The following is an 18725-nucleotide window of genomic DNA, read 5'->3' on the forward strand; positions in this document are numbered from 1 at the left end:
TTACCTGGTATTGGTCCAGCTCTCACCACATCCCTTAGGAAACTCACAAAGACCCTGTCCATTCCCTGGGGCATGACAGCCTTCCTAGCCTCTCAGCCAACTTTCCCCAAATTCTACATCCATTCTTGGCCACCAGGACCCTGATGGCTTCTTACTGCAGGCCCTGGGATCTGCCCTAAAACATGGACCCTCTCTGCCTAGTTGTAAATGCCCATCTGAGTGTAAGATATTCTTGTCACTCAGATCTGTCTCCTAAGAGCTCCAGGGCTTCATATCAAAACACCTTGGACACCATTAGGTGTTCCCTATCTCACATCCCAGAAGGAGTTCCAGCAGGTCTGCCCTAGGAATCTCTTGGGTCCTTCTGTTTCCCTGTTACTTGTTACCCAGACAGCTATAACAACTTCCTGTTCTGGGTGTTTCTGCTTTGCATTGTGACCAAACAGGCCGAGGCTTTGCCTCTTCCTAACCACTGTGAGGCCCCTCCAGCCACTTCCTGGTCTGTCCTTTGCACATGTTGTCCCCATCTCATGGATCACACCCCTCCCACACTGTGAGCTTCTGTGTAACTGCTGCTTCCTCTCCAGCTGTGGCCACTCCCACTCACCACATGCTTCTTGTGCCCTTGAAATAATTAGTTCATGTCAACACATGTAAAATACATAAGATTCTAAACAGAAAAAAAGCTCGTTCATAATTTTCATAATGATTTTATATTGCAATGAAAATATTCTGGATATACTTGGTTAAAAATACTAAGTTTACCCTTTTTTAGACAACTTTTTGGAATGACTATGGGAACACATTCAATCACACATATGGCTCAGCCTGTATTTCTATTGGGGAACCTGGCCTCTGGGGACCTCGGTGAGGATGAGACGAGGAGCCACCTCTGCCTATTTCCCTGGTTTCAGAGGAAGGTGCTGATGAGGGGGAGGACGATGTGTGCACACCTGGCAGGGCCCTGGAGGTGAGCAGTTTTCAGAGAGGATACGGGGAAAGGAAGCACCTCATGACGACATTTTCCACCTTTTATTACTCAAGTGTGTGGGGCTGGAGATGTAGGGGCAGGGCAACAGCAGGTTTCAATAAATAAGAAATGGGATGGGCAGTGGGCCCCGCGCCTGCACGGCCCCACATAAATAACGAGGCACTGAGCCAGAGCAGAGACTAAGACAGGCTGGATTGGCAGTCACCCCTGCTACCCAAAACTCAGGCAGATACTGTACCACAGGGGCATTGAAAACCACAGGCCACAGGCACTCCCTAGCCTGCCTGTCTCCTCTTCCCACAGCTCCAGAGCTTGAGGGCAGCAGGGTGGACTGAGGCTCTGCACCAGAGAGCCCTGTCCAAGTCAAGTCATTTTTCAGTTTCATTAAAAATAGCAGGGTAGGGGCAGGCACATGCATTAAACCCCTTCTGAAGGCATCACCATAATAGACAGTCCCATGGGAGCCATGAAGGCCAAGGCCCAGGAAGCAGCAAAAACAGGCCAGATAAAGCTACTAATGGGAGGGTAGCAAAGTCAAGCTCCCCCCAACAGGACTCAGCCCAGAATCTGCAAAGAGCTGGAGAGGTCCTGGGAACTGAGTTCTCCTCCCCTACGTACCTAGGGATAAGCCCAGGATTGGAACCCAGGTACTCTGCCACCAGTACAGGGCTCTTTGCTACCCCTTCCCTCTATAGGGCCTGCCAGAAGAGAGGGAGTCACATCCAGGGTCCAGGACATGGGCAAGAGTGGCTAGTTCCCAAGGCACAAGCTTGGGGCCAGGTACAGATACCACTCCTCCACCAAACCAGACCTCTAAGGGACAGAGGGCTCCTATGATGTGTTCAGGGCAGGCACAGGGTTACAGCACCCTGCATGGAAGTAACCGGGACTGCAGGGATAGGGTGGGCTCTTGATCTCCTGCTCACGTGCTGTGCCGCAGGCTGCCTCCTCAGTGGGGCGGACGGTCCCACCTCCAGGACTTGGCCTTTGCATCTTGGTCCTCAGTCCCAGCTGCAGCTCTCCCTCCTGCAGGAAGCCTTCAGAACCTCCCAGGACAGGGCAGAGTGTCTAATTCTAGACAGCCCATCAGATGACCAGGTTGCTTTCACTTAGCCGGACCACATAGCGGTTCTCCTGGGGGTCAGGATTAAAGGGTCAGAGCTGAGTCAAGAGGCCGCCACTGCCTTCATGGGCCTCTCTTCTGTCAGGGTTGACCCAGGTGCTACCCCCCCCCACAACTCCAAGCACTCACCTCAGCTTTGTTCTCTGCTGGGGGCTTCAACCACTTAGTATGGCTCCCACCACTTCCCAGCAGTGCCCGCTGCTCGGGGGGAAGACCAGGCTGTGGGGAGTCAGGGAGATCACCCTCTGAAGGCCCAGCCTCCGTGATGGTCTTCACCTCAGATAACAATGAACTGGTCCGCTGCTCAGGAATACGAGCCACACGGAACCTATAGGGAGAGGTGGTACCAACACCCCTCATCAGAGGGGAAACCCAGGCCAAAGAAGGCAGCTCCTACTAGGTCACCCTGCAATTTCCAAGATCACACAGGTTGAGCCTGTTAGACTACTCAGGAGTCCTTCTCAGCCCCCCAGCTATTTGTATCCAGCTCCCAGCAACCCCACATCTAGTTAGAGGGGTACAGACAGACCCTTGGTCTAAGAAGTCCCGGGTATGATAACACCAAGACTGTGTGTGCCTCAGGGACCCAAGAGCTCCATGTGACATAGCACAGCTGGGAAATGATGACCCTTTTGGCCACCTACACTACCCAGAGATGCCCAGGAAAGGCTAGTCAGCACTAAGCTAACCCACAGACTTGCTTTCATCCAGGCCTTCAAGTTATTCCACAACTCTATGTCTGCCCACCTTACCTGCCCACAGACAAGATGGTAATCTCGCCCTGACGTCCTGGCTTGGCACTAGCCTTGGGAGCCCTGGATGCAGTAGGCAGAAGGGTGGGAGCAGGAGTGGTGGCAGCTGCTGCCTCAGGAGACAGCAGCACCTCTGGCCACTTCTGGCTACAACGGGAGCAACAGGGGCCAGAGAGTGAGGCCAGGCCCTGCACAGTGTGCAGGTGGTGGTGATGCGGGCAGATGTGGGGTATGCTGGGTGAGGCCGGCAGCAGCCTGCAGGAGGAAGAGCAGAAATGATCACTGGAGCAAGCCAGAAAAGGATAGCCCATCAAGGAAAGGAACAAAGGTGGCACGAAAGGGAGCAGACCCAAGAGGAAATCCCCAGGAGGTAAGCTAATTATCTAAGGGCCCCATCCCTCACCTGGGTACAGGCCTGTGACTTGTCTGTACCAGCTGTTTGCTGTGATATTCTTTCAACAGCTCCTCCAGGGCCGCTGCATTCTCTGTGGGCAGGTGGAGTCAGAACCTAGCTCCAAATTACAGGAGCATCCCACCCATCTCAGCGGATAGCCCCTGCCTACTCCCACATCCCTGTCCTAGGGCCCAAACTATGTGCCCTTCCTCCATCCCTTACCAGTCAAGATCAAAGGCAAAAATGCAGCACCCAGGGTCAGAGCCCCCATCAAACTGAGGCTTTGGAGGCAGAGCTGGGCAGGGATTCCCCCAAGTATTAGCTAAGGCTCTAGGAAAAGACCTTCCGCTCCCAGGCATAGGATGAAAGAGAGACTCTCTCTTTACCTTTCTTCTCTGTGATCAGGCGCACCAGGACTCCAATGGTGTCCTCGTTGGCATCTTCAGTCCTATAGGCAGGATTAATCCCTGGAGAAAAAAAAAGGAACCCGTGGTTCTAGGCAAGATGGGACTCCAGGCTACACCAGGATCTGCTGGCAGAGGGCGCCACAGACCTTACTTTGAGTTGCAGCAAAATCTACTGTGGCGCTCAGGTGACAAGACAGCTAACTAAGTCCATTACCAGTGGGCTACCTAGACTCAAAAAAGTATGCTGTCATCTTTGTTATCCTGCACCCAGAAACTCCAAGTGCTCAGTGGTCTCAGGACCATCTGAAAACCATATCCCTGCATATTGCACCAGTCTCTCCCAGATAGTCACTGGACCTTTCTTGGCCTTAGGGAGCTATGGGCCCTCCATGCTCAGAACTCTCAACACCTCTCCAGGCCTATTACCTCTCTGCACACCATCCTGTCCAGGAAACTATTTAACAGCTTTGGGTTTAAACATCAAGGATGTGAGAATGGGCCGTTGTGATGGGTCCTAAGCCAGTAAGCATATTTCCAAAATTGTATACCCAGGCAGCAGTTAAGGTCGCTAGACTAGCAAAAGTACAGTCCAAAGTCAAATGGCCCTAATGTGCTATCTTCCTACCCGCTCACTCCATGATTCAGGGTTAGGAGCTGGAGGGGGTCCTGGGAGCAAGCATGGGAGATGTTGTATTTCTCTTGACTTGGCCATAAGGTTCCTGACGGCCCAGAGCAGTGCATATGTGTCCATGAGATCTCTACACTTTGAGGCATTGGTAAGCAAGAGAAGAAATGAGCTCAAGGCCCTCTCCCTCTGATTCCAGTACTTGTATCTAGAACTACAGTGGAGCTGAAACCTGAACCCTGCGTAGTGCCTGCCAGAGCAGTGGCTCTGCCAGCCCCACCTGATGTAGGGCACTCTCATGCTTCAGACCAGAGGCCACAGGTCATTTTGAACCAAACAACTATAGCCTGTGGCCCCTACAGAGTCTCAATCCTATGGTGGAGCAGGGCCTCACCCAGAGCAGGAATCTTACCAACTCCACTTGACACACTCACTGTCTTACCTCTGCCCATTGCCATAGTGCAGCCCCTATCACCATCCTTGTCAGCCGTCACTGTTGCCCAAGGCCGCTGCACAGCACCTCCAGGAGGCCTTCCTGATTAGCCCTCCCCTGTCAATCCCAGGCCATGAAGGGTCCCTCTAAAGCCTAGTCTCCCCATGTCGACCCAGCAGGGGCTTACCGCTGCCTCCTCCACCAGGGCTGGGCCCAACTTCCTTTTGGGCTGTGCAATGGTAGCCCTTCCGCTTGAGCAGGTTGCACACCAGGATGCCCAGAAGCCCCATGAGACAAAAGACAGGAACGATGGCAATCACTGCATACTGGGCAGCCGTCTCCTCAGGACCGCCTGCCCGAGTGCCATTCCCGGGCTGCCGAGGTTCACCGTTGCTACTGGTACCTGCTGCCACTTCGACGCCACGCCGGCCCCGCCGCCCTGACTCTGAACATCACGGGATGAAAGCAAGGAAGCAGAGAAAAACATAAAGAAGTTGCTGGGCTGGTAGCACCCCTTCTCAGCCCCAGAAAGGCTCTCTGCCTGACCTGCTGCATCTGCCCACTTCACCACAGACAAGATGGTGGCGATCTTGCCCTGGCCCTGCCTTGGGAGCCCCAGCTAGGTCTGGATAGAAGGCTGGGAGCAGGAATAGTGGCAGCACGTCCAAGAATCTGAACATGAAGCTGGGGGAAAACTGAAGTCCCCATACAGCCTACCCTGCCACATATGTGTAAGAAGACAAAGGCCAGCTCATGCCACTCTTCCTTGTCCATCCAGTCGACTATCCAGTGAGGCTTCCTTGGGCCTCAGCCTACATCTGCCCCTCATACACGTGTATGGAACAGGCAGATACACATACATGGTACACTCCTGGGCAAAGGGACACAGGATTTCGCCTTCTCACAAGAGCACATGAGTTAATAGCCTCAAGGGGTGGCTGGCTCATGCATCTTTAGGGTTCTTACAGAAAGGATAGGGACAATAGGACCGAACAGGATATGAACTCTGATCCTAATAATGGCAGCTGCCTGATGCTGGATTGTCTCTACTACTCAAAGGTCAGGAAGGTGGCTGGCCATATACTGCTGAACGATTTCTGGCTGCCTGTTCCCCTATAGGCTGGAAGAGGACCCCACTTCCCTACATGGATGCTGCAGGCACTCCTAGGCTCAAGTGCCCTGACTTCCTTTCCTACCCCACCACCTACCACTCACCATCACAGCCACCAGTACTTGGAGGTGCCTTGGAACATGGCTGACACGGAACATGAGGAACTCCCTGTGGCCCAAACCACCTGCAGGGAGGGAAGATGTCACTGAGGTCCAGAGATAAAAACCTGTCCTTAGGAAAAATTGGATTCCTTCCTACCAAGTGCCCTCAACGGTCCCCCTATCCATGTCACAGATGGAAAGAGGCCCACTGAGGGAGCAGTGGGACAAGACCCCAGCATAAGCCCCACTTCACCCTGTGCTCACCCATGCTGGCAGTCTCCACACATTGTATCATGAGTTGCTGTGCCAGCCTGGGCCTCCAGCCTCTTTTGAAGGCTGCATCGGTAATGAGGCTGGCATGGATAGGAGTTCCATGAGGCTGAAAAGGTTCCTGGGGGGCAAGTTCTGCATAATGTGCCCTGTCCTGGATCCTGTGGGAGAGGAAGGAGATTACAAGCCTGAAGCCAGGCCAGAAGCCCCTGGGCATCCAGGCCGAGGCCTCCCCTCTGCCCTCAGGAATCATCCCGGGACAGGACAGCACATCACTCACTGGGTCAGGCTCTTTGCCAGGTGGACACAGCCAAGGAGTTATTGGTGTTGGAGTGGCCAGAGGCCAGGGCAGCAGCTGGAAGAATGCAGGTGGAACAGAGGACATGGTGACAGAGGAAGACAATGTTAAAACATGGGGCCTGCAGGGTCATCTGCTCACTACCTACTTCCTGAACAGAGCATGAATCGCAGACTACACAGGCTCCCAACCCAGGCTTTGGGGCCTGCCTCAGCCAGTTCTGCTGCACTGCCAGTGTCTGGGTAAAGAGAATTATATCTGCTTCTGGAAAATACTGGAAAGCCCCAGACAGGATCAGGACCTCAAGCCATTGAGCCTCTGAATTACAGCCCTTTCAGATGAGTTACACCTCCTCACCCCAGACAGACGAGGAGGAAATGCTTCCGAATTCCTCTGAGATTGTCTCCCCTCTGCTGCACGCCTCCCCTCACCCTGAAGCTGAGCATGTCATTAACTCCCCTCTGTTTATCATGCCTAGAGCCAAGTCTGCAGCTGGTGCTTACTATTCTGGGCCCAGAGCTGAGTCTGAGACCACATCCTTCTCTGTGACCTCCGCTGTGCCAAGGCCACCCCATTCATACCTTGCACCTAAACAGGGGATGCCACGTTCCAAAGGAGCGCTCTTCTAGATATGGACTGCTAGCCCCTCTTGGATGGCCTCCCTTTGCTTCCCACTCAATTGAATGCACTGCTTGCCCTGACTCCTACTGTGGGAAAGCCCTGTCCTCCAACTTGGCCGCAGCTACTAGGGCTAGGAAGCTCCAGGGCCAGTTACCCTGAAGGTAGAATGTCAGCCTGGCTCCCAACAACTGCTAAGGCTGCAGGCTACCTCTCGGAGACGTTGGCTTGTTCTTCCTGAGTCCAGAATTACAGCAGAAAGATCACCACAGATCAGACCTCAGATCTGCCTGAGGCTACAAGTCTGTAGGTGCTCTGACTCTAGCCCCAGAATCGAGGCTTCCTTCAACTAATATAGGGCCTACATCCAGTTCATGAGTTATTCAATTTCTTTCAGGTCCCCACCTATCCTCCACCTGTCCCACACTGGCAGGAGGCAAGCACCTTGCCCTCTTGCCATGCCTGAAAATGCTAGGAAATCCCTCCGGCCCATATATGAATTGCTTGGGAAAGCTCTATTCTCTGGTTTGGATGTCATGAGTAGAAGAGATTGTGTCTGTCTCTACAGCATCACTACCGAATGCCAGGTAGTACTAGTAGATGCTTCATCAGGTCTGAAGGCCTTGAATTCTTCCCAGAAGGAGACAAGCATTTAAGTTCCCCAGAGCCCGAGGCTCAGAGCAGGACCTGCATTCCCCCCACTCTTGGAGTGCTGATTGCATGCTCAGATTCCAACTATTCTAGTTTCTCTGGACCCTTCCCCAACTCACCACAAAGAGGCAAGACAGGGGCCAGCACAGCAAGGTCCGCTTCATCATCAGGCCCTGGAGTGACATTGACCTAGGGCAGATAAAGGAAGCTCAGGAGAGCAGCCAGACCAGGCAGGCAGCTGCTGTCTCCCTCCTGGCCACATTCACAATGACAGAACTACTGCTGGGTGCTAGGCAAGCATTTGTCCCACATGGTGGGATGCAGGTCTGAGCAGAAATAGAACTGACATGTTTAGGGCCAGCCTTACAGGCAGAGACTGGAGGGAAGCTGATGGCTCTCTAGTTCAGGCTTCCCAGAGGAGGAAGTGCTTCCTTCCCCTTCCATATACAGCCAGGTATATGAAAGGAACCAGAGAGGGCCAAGAGGAAAGAAGCTGGGGAAGAGCTGAGCTGGGCTTAAAATGGCTACTGCCTCTAGCCCGGTTTCCCACAGCTCCCAGACCACTCTCACACTGCCTTAATTCTTGCAGGTTCTGCTACAGGAAGGCCCTAATCCTTCACGCCCAGCTCAAAGGCCTGTATGTGGAAGTACTTCTAAAAGTCACACCCCTTCTCGCTCTGTCACCTGTTCCTCCTCTACACTTCTCCCAGGGAGGCCTGGGCATATGTGCTTGCATCTCTTCCTGCCCATGTGTCATGGCAGACCTGGGAGTGTCACCATAGCTAGCATTCAGCCAGCTGGAGCCTCTTCAGCAACTCCTATATGCCAGACATGCCTCTGCACTAGGAAATTAGGAACACCAAAGTCCACAGAGGACACTCTGAGATGTTTCAGAGAACCATCAATGCCAGCTCCCCAGCCCACTGGCCCCAGGCTGAGTGAGACTCCCTTTGATGCCAAGACAGCACTACCTCTAGAGCAGTCTCTAGCTAGTAGACAAGGTTGGAGTGGCAGAAAAGATTCAGATTAGACAACAGAAAGTTCATATGTATTTCCCAGAGACCTGGCTTCAGGGTCATAGGCTAGGATAGGGTGTTCATCAAGCCTCAATACAAGCTATTAGCAACTTCTGAAACCCAAGGGTGCTCACAGGCCTAGCGCTCCTCCACACCATTGGATGAGGGCTCACAGGATGCTTGATGCCAAGCCTGACAGAGGACTTATTATTTGCAGGAAGTTCCAGGTCACAGAGCCCCCTTTCTGCTGGGAGCCAGGCTTCCCGGCTGGAAATAAGAGTGGAGCAGAGGAAACCTATCTGCCACCCGACCTGGGCCTGGCCCCACAAAGACCTTAGCAGGGCCAGGGGTTCAGGTTACACCCAGGGGATGGGGGAGGAGCTGCCATCACATCATCCAGGGACTCTCCAGGTCACTGGCAGCAGGCGCCTCTTGGGCCTCAGGCCAACTAAGGGGAAAACCAGAGACAGGGAAGGCCAGGCTCCAGAGTAGGTAAAGGCCACATGTGGCAGTCAACACTCAGCAGGTGCACTCCGGACTCATCCCTTGGCCTTTCCTTCCTTAAATTTGGTCAGAAAACTGCCTTCCAGGTTCTGCACCAGTGCCTTTTAACTCTACCCTGGCTCTGTGTCCCCTCAAGGCCATGTCCTATGGCCTCTCCAGTTCTTCAAAGGATCTCACCACCACAGACCTAACCACAAACCCCAAGTCTTCAGGTTGTCTCCACAGCATGCTCCTAGCCCCAGCAGCCCTTCAGATCCCCAGGAAGTTTAGACAGCTAGGACAACGGATGAAAAGTAAGAGGTAAAACCCCAGATGCAAAAGGCCCAAGACCACCCGGACCCTAACTGTACCTACTGAGTGACCTGAGCCACAAGGAGAGGCCACAAAGCTGTTCATCTGCAGACAGGCCAGAAACCAAGTGATCCGGAGACTTCCTGGAGGAAAGTGAGGGTCCAGAGGCCCAGCCTCCAAGCCATAGTGGGCCCACTAAGGCAAATTCACCAGCAGCCGCCCGCCACTCAGCACCCCCTGCCTTCTAATTATGCACCTTCTAATTACCACAAACCTGGCACTTACTGCAGTCTGGCTGCATGCCCCCTCTCTAACCAGACTGAACCCCTACTCCCACCCCCTTCTGCCTGCTCAGGCACATGCACACGTGTGCACACCTGCTGCTTCAGTCTCTGCCTCCCAGTCCTCTAGGATCCGAAACACTGCCCTGGAAACCCATGGGAAAACAAGCTCACAGACTCTCCTAGGCTAGGAGGGGTCAGTAGAGCCCTTCTCCATACTTCTCTCATCTAGAAGGCCAAACACTCAGTGATACCCCACAGCCTAACACCTCCTGGAAGACAGATGCCAGAAATGGGAACACTGCAGCCCAAGAGTAAACGGTAATGCCCACAAAGCCCTTCCAGCTCCAGGGTACCTGATGGAGGAGAGGCACTCTAGCCACACGGAGTTGAAGAGGCAGAGTTCCAGCAGAGAAGGAAGTTCCCTCAAAGGCCACTCCTCCAAATCTCCTAGCCCTGAGCATCCTCACAGCTACTAATCCCCTGTGACTCTTGAGCTCCCGGCTTCCCTAGCCTCAGTTTCCTCATCCACAGGATGGGTTGTTTATCTCCTGTGCAGAAGCCTGTCATGAAGCTGGTCACAGGATTTCCTCCCCCCACCCCGTGGGGTGGTCATTAAGTATTTGTTGGCTTGCTTGTTCACAGCATGTCCCCCAAGCAGACAGCAGTCAGCAGTCAGGGCAGGGGGTCTGCTTTACTCACCACAAAGCCCAGCACCTAACCCAGGCATGGGACCCGATGCCTCTACCAAATGTGCTCAGAGCCTGGGGAAAAGGGGGGCTTTTTAAAAGAAAAAAACCTAGCCCTCTACAAAAGTGCCCAAACAATGAGAACAGAAATTCCTTGAGTGCAAGCCAGCTAGCAAAGCTACAGCAGGATCCAAGCTGCTGTAGAAGCTGCGGTAGAAGTTCCCCAAGGGAGGAGGGTCCTAGAGGTCTCAGAAAGAGGAAGTTGTACTGCTTGCCCTGCCTGCCCCCCACCCCCCAGCCTTAGGCTGCTTCCTCTTTCCTAGAACTGAAGCTGTGGGTTTACCCCTGGCCTCAGCCACCGCCCCCCTAGCATACTCCCAGAGATCTCCCGAGGCCTCTGCCCTCTTCTTCTGACCTCTGGTTAACAGTACCTGCAGCCTAGGTGTCCTGACAGATGTTTGTGTGCCCTGAGTCAGCTCTCCCACCCTCAGTATGGCTTCCCCATGTACCTCTGAAAACCTCCTTACACAAATATGCACACATACGCCAGCCACCTTAGGTTTCTTTCTCAGCTTCTTGAAGCTTCTTTCAAGTCACAGAGATGAGTTACCTACTGTTTCCTCTGCTCAGAAACCCCTCCTATCACTTTTGGCCAACACCTACTCTTCCTCCAGAGTGTAGTTCAAAGTCACTTCCTCCTGGAGGTTCCCCCAACCACTACCTCCCCTTAGCTATGGTGCCATTTGCCCAGCCTCTTTCTCACCACAAGCTGTCCTTTATGCCCAGGGCTACGCTGGCTGTGTGCTGTACTGGAGATGAGAAGCAGAAGAAATGTCTTCAGTAGACTGGATTAGTTATGCCAGAGAAGGTGGGCCAGAGAGAACACACACTACTGGTAAAGGAGTCTAGAGGCAGGCTTTCTCTTGTTTTGTTTTTTCGAGACAGGGTTTCTCTGTATAGCCCTGGCTGTCCTGGAACTCACTCTGTAGACCAGGCTGGCCTCGAACTCAGAAATCTGCCTGCCTCTGCCTCCCAAGTGCTGGGATTAAAGGTGTGTGCCACCACTGCCCAGCTGGCAGGGTTTCTCTTAACTTGGTTCTGAAGCCGTCTGCTAACCTGGGGACAGCCTGCCCTCCCCTGTTCTTCACTGTCTGTGAGGCTATGGAGCCGGTACAGAGGACTCATGTGAGCATGAAAAGAGAATTCGCATTTAGTTCTCAGCAGGACTGGCACAGAGTAAGTACACACTCACAAGTACACACTACACTACACCATGACTCAGTTTCCCCATGTGTAAATGTTTAAAAAGGAAATGCACATGTCTGACCTGTAAGTGTGAAGGGCGGGGAGGTTCTCTTTTGTACTTAGGATCAGTGATTAGTAAGGTAGGGGTGGGAGGTGCAGGAGAGGAGTCTGGGAAGACTGCAAGCAGAGTCCAGGTCATGCTGAGCTTGTACTTTTCCCAGAGCCTATGGGAACCCCGAAGAGTTAAGCAGAGGAAGCAAAACACTGAGTGATTTGCCTCTGGGCAGGCAGGTGAGCTAGGCTGCCAGCCAAGTGAGGGCACTGAGAGAGAGGGAGGGGGGATCAGGGCCCACCTGGGGTAGGGCAGGTAAGAAGGCAGATTCTGCTTTCCAGCCCGTGGCCTTCTCTGCAGCCTCTAGAGGCAAGGGTTGCCTGGAAACACAGCTGGACACAAGCCTTCCTCAGCAGTGGCTGCACCAGGCAGCAACAAAAGCAACATCAATAGAGAAATCCAGGTTAGTAAAGGACCCAGTGGTTCCCTGGCAACTGGGGCTGAAGTAGGGCAGTGCCCACACTGGGCACTAGTTAAGGCTGCGAAGCACTGCTGGCTTCCCTAACAGAAGTGGGCCAACCTCAACTGGGGACTATCCCTCACCCTGGCTCACCTCAATTCCCATAGACGTGACTAGTCCCTTTCAGACTTGAGCTAACAGGTTGAGAGAAGTCACCTGTGGGGGTCCCATGGCCTGTAAGTACTAAAGCAGGGATGGAGGCCAGAACTGCCTCATCTCTGCCTTCCCAACTCTGAAGCCTAGTTCTGACTCTGCAGGCAGGCCCTTTCAAGAGTGCTTGCCAATCTGGTAGCAGGAAGGCTAGTGTAGGCGTGTGTGGAAGGGGGCTCAACTTAAGGTTTACCAGAAAGATGTAGGCAATGCCCAAAAGATGTGTGTTCCCCACCTGGCAGCCTCAGGGCCTCTGAGAACGGCCCGCACCTTGCTTATTTGTAGAGTGTGCTAATTTGTACCAGATCATACAGAAAAGCACTGCAAACTATAGGAAGCAAGAAGATGGAAAATCTGGGAATTCCCAGAGGCAGGAAGAGCAGCTTCCAGAGCTGCTGTTGAGGCTGAAGGCCCAGAGTTAAACAAAAAGCTGTCTAGAGCCTATGAAAAAGAAGGGCACCCCACTCCCTGCTTTCTTCCTAGTTCTGGGCAGCCATAACTACGTAGGTCACTCACACTAGAGTGTTCTCCTGTGTGGACCCTCAGAGTCCTATTCCGCACACACTTCCAAGCAGCAGGAACTGGGCATGGTTCTGTTCCTCAGCCCTCCTGGCTGCCACTGGGCCTACATTTCAGCAGCTCCGGTGGTAAGGGGGCAGGAGGGGCTGAAAGGGCTAATTGCCTCCTTAAGGCTAAGGAAAGGGCTGAGGCAGCCAGATCTGGCTCTCAGCTCCTCCAGTCTGAGTAGGAAATGAATGCAATCTTCTCCCTCCTGACAAGTCTGGAGATCGAGAAGAGTGTCTGAGACTAGGCAGTCACCCCTAGAACAGGTCTGTGGTTTCCCAAGGACCCTCTCACATGTCCCATCCCTCTCCAGCCTGAGTCTCGCTGGATCTCTCAACACAGGCTTCCATGATCCATACTTGCAAAAAGGAGGCTGAGGTAGTTGAGTAACCTGTAAGAGCTTGGTCTAGGGCCAGTAAGTGTTAAGGCACTTGCCACCAACACGGAATGGCCTGGGTTCAATTACCAGAATCCACATGGTGGGAGGGAAAAACTGATTGCAGCAGGTTGTCCTGACTTCCACACCACCACCCTGTCAGTATAGAGTAAACAAACTTATGTAATATTTGTTTGAAAGGAAACAGGTCTGGAAGGTAACCCAGCTTACCAACCCTGGAGAGGAGACAAGCAGCAGGCAGCTCTTGCCCATGTCGCCCACACCTGACACTCCACTGCTTTCAAGGGCCTGATTTAACCCACACCAACCTTTAAGAACCACGGCCATACCTGGACTACCTCCTTTGGCCATAAGACAGGATAGCAGGGCCCAGAAGGTGCTGAAAAACACTCAGTTCATCCCTTATTCTGGTTGCTACTCCTCCCCCACAGAAGTCAGCTTGGCTACAGCCCTGACCACACACCTCCACTTTGCATTGAATTGATAATGAGCCAGGATGGTCTAGAGACTGCTCAGCATAAGCCCTGACCCCATCATCCCAAGTTGGTTGACTGGAGCAGAAATGTAGGGAGAGACTGAGGAGAAACCAGAGAACTGCAGTTCACTCTCCAATTCCTTAGGCTTGGGTGCTGGGGAATGAGGCCCTACCCAGGGGTATGGTGCTGAGGTCTGGGTGGCATATGTGACCAGGCTCTGGAGCAGTCCACCTAGGCTGAAGCTCTGGCTCTGTCACTAAGTAGATCTGTGACCTTGAACAGTTACTTAACCTCTCATGTGATTCAGGGCCTCATAGGATGTGGATATTTGGGATCTCACCTAAGCAATGGTGGCCAAGAAGCACGTTCTCACAGCACAGCCTCTCCAGTGTCACAGATGAACTCAGGCTCAAAACAAAGAGTGTCCAGTCAAGGCCATCCAGGGTGGCTGATTGGGTGCCGAAAGCATGCTGTGAGGAACCCGACAGAGGCTTGTGTGTACTGAGACTACAGAGTCAGGAAGGTAGAGGACTGGGCAGACAAGTTCAACCGTTCACATGCAGTCCATAACTTGGGGCAATTGTGCCTACTCAGCTGACCTCATGGTGTGGGTAAGATCCAGACCACACAGGCTAACAGCAACTCTTTACCAGTAGCCCTGAGCCCAGCCCCACTCTGGTCTTCAGGAAGTCTTCCTATGAAAGGACCCACTCAGCCATAAGTTCTAGGCTCCTTTGACCCTTCCCAGTGATGAGGAGGCTGCCTGAGGGAGCAGCAAGGAAGCAGAGTGCAGGGCCCATAGGCTCTCAGTCCCCTCTCATGGCTGAGGATGCACAGGGCCAAGTTTAGTCCCTTCTCCAAACTCACGCTCGGACCCTGCCTCTAATTGACCACACAATGCCTCTCCATCCCCCTCCAGCTGTGCTAACCAACCAGGCACACATGGGCAGTTTATTTATAGAGTGCTCGTCTTTCCCAGGGTGGCTCAGGAAAGAAGTCTGAGCTTCAAGGCCATAGACCTGGCTGTAGATTCCAGTGGCACTAGGGTCTCTAAAATGTCTTCTCCTCTGAATCCTGGTTTCCTTGCCTATGTCTACAAAGACTGAGGACTGTCTGGAGGACAGGGGCAAAGATCTGATAGCCTTAGGGGCTGAGCACACAGCAGGGATGTAATGCTGACTGCTGTCTCTATCTACCAGCTTAGCATGTGCAAGACTGGGTTCAATCCATATAGTACTGAAAAAGCAAACCAAACCAAAACAAAAAAGCAGCTGGACACACAGAGAAAGCCAAAGTTGGGGCAGAAGATTGCAAAGCTGTGATAGAACCTGCTGCCCTTGCTGCCAAGCGTCCAGGGATCAAGTGGCAAGATGGAAAGTGGACAGGAGAGCTATGCCCGCAATGCTAGGGGCTATGTGCCCTGTCATTCTTTGAACTAGTCTCTCCCAGTATATGGAGGGGCTGAGCCTGCTGGCTCTGTAAGGTGGGCCCCTCTATGCTTCCTACCAATGGCAGACACAGGCACCTCCCTGTAGCAACTACCACACCAAATAGAAACCCAGCGTGGCCCCACTTTCATCCCCAGAGGCCCAAGTTCCCAGAATGGTTTGGCTTGGGTGGGGCATACAGTAGAGCTGGGGGGCTCCACAGAGGCTGGGCCAGAAGGGAAGATTAACCCTTAGTTAACCCTTCTCCCCTCTCTCCTTCTCCTGGCCCTGAGCTATTTCTACCTCTGGGCTGGGGATGGAAATAACTTGGGCTCAGCCCCTGGAGACCAAGACAGCTATTTTCATCAGCCCCAAAAGCACAGCTCCAGTCATTCCAGGGAGAACTGAGGGACACCCTGATCCCCAGCCTCAGCTCTAGGCTGAGCACAGCAATGATCAGAATTAGAAAGAGTTGTTGGGAAGAATGGGGAGACAGAGACCCAGACTGGGTAGGGTAAGCACAAGGTCACTCCATTTGCTCTCCACCACAGCAAATGAGAGAGTCAAAGATAGGGGGTTGGGGACATCTTAAGTATGATGAAGGTCACCATCCTTGCACCCCAGGCTGTGCTGCTACTCCAGATACTTCAGAGCCAGGATACATGTTTCCAAGACCAGCTGCAGGCTCTAAAAGGCAGGAGATAGGTCTTCCTGGTGATCTCTGGCTCAGAGGCGGAGAAGGAACAAGAAGACTAAAAACGCCCACTTGCAATTTGTTAGCCACGTGGGCATGCGAATCTCACTACAAACTCAATTGGGGCACCTGTGCCAGGCCTACCAGGCCTGCCAGCCCAAGTCTGATAGATGGGAGCTCAGATATGCCAAGAGCAACTACCAGGAAAGTGGTGATCCTCTCCAAGCACCTCACAGGCAGGCTTGAATCCCAGTCCTGGCACTGTCCTGAGTCTATGTGACCTTGGACAAGCCACTGTGGTTCTCTGGGCCTCAGTTCCTCTAAGAGTCACCACATCTTAGAACCGCTGTAAGGATTCAACAAAACAGCACATTATGAAGTGTTTAAAGGAAAGCCTGTCACTGTCCCCCACCCCAATGTCAAGCCCCCCTTCCAGAGGGTCACCAAAAACAGACCCTCCACATACTACTTCTATCAGATGTGGTACCCCATCGCTACTGCCACCTCTGGAGCTAGGGAGCCCAGATGCCACCCATTCTACATAAATTGAGGCACTGCCCCTCTTGTGGGAGCAGGAGTCTCAGAATGGCCTTTTCCAGAGACCAAGCAAGAACTCCAAGACCAGATCAGAACAGACCATTCATTGCCGGAGAACAAATATTCCCTCTCTTTCCAACCAGGGGGCTGAAAAAGGAGACCTGGGTAGAGAAGTGTCTTTGGATTGAGGTTTCAGTATCTAAAGGGCCAGTGGCTTTTGAGTGGGAGCCTGACATCTTCTTGACCAACTGTGAGCAAGACTGTTTCCAACTGTTCACCAACACATGGGAACCTTGGACCACTCCATTGTGTCACAAGCAGACGCCTGCCCCCACCCCCACTGCAGTCTTTCTGTCTGGAGGGGAGAGGAGAATGGAGAAGACTGACCCAAAAACAATAGAGGATCCCAAAGTGATGATTCACAGGCTATTCACACCTCTCTGCAGACTGGGAGACTGAGGCTTAGCAGGGGTAGATCTGATCACAAAACAGAATACACAGTGCCTTGCTAGATGTTGGGGACTTCAGTGTGTGTGTGTGTGTGTGTGTGTGTGTGTGTGTGTGTGTGTGAGCGTGGAGTGGAGTGGAGACTGAGACCACCTCAGGTCTTCTCTGTGCCAGAGGGGCTAGCCCACCCAATTCTGGCTTCCTCTGCTAGGTCATGTCTGCGTGCAAACTCACTAAACTGAACTCTAAGGGTGTCTTGGAGAGAGATCTTTATTCCCTAGACTCCTGATCTTCCTTGGCCCCTCAAACACTGGAAGGTGTCAGGTTCCTCCTTGTCTTACTCTATCCTAGGCAGGCAGGCAGGCAGACAGTCTCTCTCTCTCTCTCTCTCTCTCTCTCTCTCTCTCTCTCTCTCTCTCTCTCTCCTCCCTCCCCCCCCACCCCGTCCCACATGCACCCTATGACCCCGTGATTCAGGGCTTGCTTAAGTTATTTAGGGTTCCTCTGTTCTACCTTATACTCACAACTAGCCCGGGTCACACTACAGGCCGGCCACACACAGTGACCCCAGTGACCTGGGGTCTCTCACATACACAATCACACACACTCTGCCTGCCTCACACACAGAGCCCCTCTGTGTCGCCCGCTAGGCTCGGCGTCACCGCCCAGTGTCCCAGCCACACGTTCGCCCGGGCCAGGCCGCCTCATGCGCCGTGTCACCCACAGTCACTGGCTGACACCGTTCAGAACACCCCCCCCCTTCCCGGCCGCCCCGCGCTGCAGCCGCACCGAGGCGCCGCCGTCCCGTCCCGCAGCCGGCCTTTGGTGTCAGTCCAAGTTTCCCGGGCTCCCCCGACCCCTTGCACGCCAAGTTCCGCTGCTTCCTCTCGCGCACCTTCTGACAGACTGCGCCGCGCGCGGTGCCGGGAGGACGCGCAGCCCGGGGGCTCCGGGACGCGTAGACAGCACCAGGATGGGACGGGACTGGGCAGGAGAGCGGGGCTGACGCATCCGCCGCTCAGGAGAACTTCCTCGGAGCAGCGGAGCGGGGCTGAGGGCCGTGCGCACCCTCCTTACCTGGCCCGCAGCACCAGCTTCGCTCAGCGTCCGACGCGGCGCCGGGGCCCCGCTAGGCGAGCGCTCGGGGCCGGCCGCGCAGCCTGCGCGCCTTTTGAATGAATCGCCGGCCTGGCCGGGAAGCTGCGCGGCCCCTCCCCTCGCGTCACGGCTTCTGGCCCCGCCCCCGACGTCAGAGCTCCGACTTGCGGCCCCTAACCCCGAGCCCCTCTGCGGGCCAAGGGCTCACGATTCTCCCGCCAGGCCACGCTGCTCCGCATCGCCACCTCTTGAGCCTCCTAGGAACTGCAGGGGCTACGACTAGGATGTTCTTCAGATGCATCCCTTGGGGCGCATCAGGGAGGCGCGGCCGTGTGTGTGTGTGTGTGTGTGTGTGTGTGTGTGTGTGTGTGTGTGTGTGTGTGTGTGTGTGTGTGTGTGTGTGTGTGTGTGTGTGTGTGTGTGTGTGTGTGTGTGTGTGTGTGTATGTGTGGTGTGTGTGTGTGTGTGTGTGCGCATGCATCCCTTGGGGCGCATCAGGGAGGCGCGGCCGTGTGTGTGTGTGTGTGTGTGTGTGTGTGTGTGTGTGTGTGTGTGTATGTGTG

General features: G+C 53.8%; 1 protein-coding gene across 14 annotated transcripts; it reads right to left on the reverse strand.

Annotated features, from left to right (window-relative positions):
- Nucleotides 1-694: 694 nt before the first annotated feature.
- Nucleotides 695-18337, reverse strand: Relt (RELT tumor necrosis factor receptor). Of its 14 annotated transcripts, none has more exons than XM_030242674.1 (11): nt 18142-18324; nt 7894-7963; nt 6488-6562; nt 6202-6368; nt 5941-6020; nt 4913-5170; nt 3647-3727; nt 3270-3351; nt 2867-3121; nt 2244-2333; nt 695-2125 (listed from the first exon to the last, which is right to left on the reverse strand). In XM_030242674.1, exons 2-10 carry the CDS (start codon nt 7957-7959, stop codon nt 2270-2272), a joined length of 1128 nt encoding a protein of 375 aa, XP_030098534.1. In that variant the 5' UTR covers nt 7960-7963; nt 18142-18324; the 3' UTR covers nt 695-2125; nt 2244-2269. The 14 variants fall into 14 exon arrangements, 12 of the variants coding, with proteins under 12 accessions (XP_030098534.1, XP_006508002.1, XP_006507996.1 ...); XM_006507939.4 differs by having other exon boundaries at nt 17960-18235; XM_006507933.2 differs by lacking the exon at nt 18142-18324 and adding an exon at nt 17854-18000 and having other exon boundaries at nt 2244-2442.
- Between the last annotated feature and the right edge of the window lie 388 nt (nt 18338-18725).

Source organism: Mus musculus, chromosome 7, assembly GCF_000001635.26.
Source record: "Mus musculus strain C57BL/6J chromosome 7, GRCm38.p6 C57BL/6J".
NCBI lineage: Eukaryota > Metazoa > Chordata > Mammalia > Rodentia > Muridae > Mus > Mus musculus.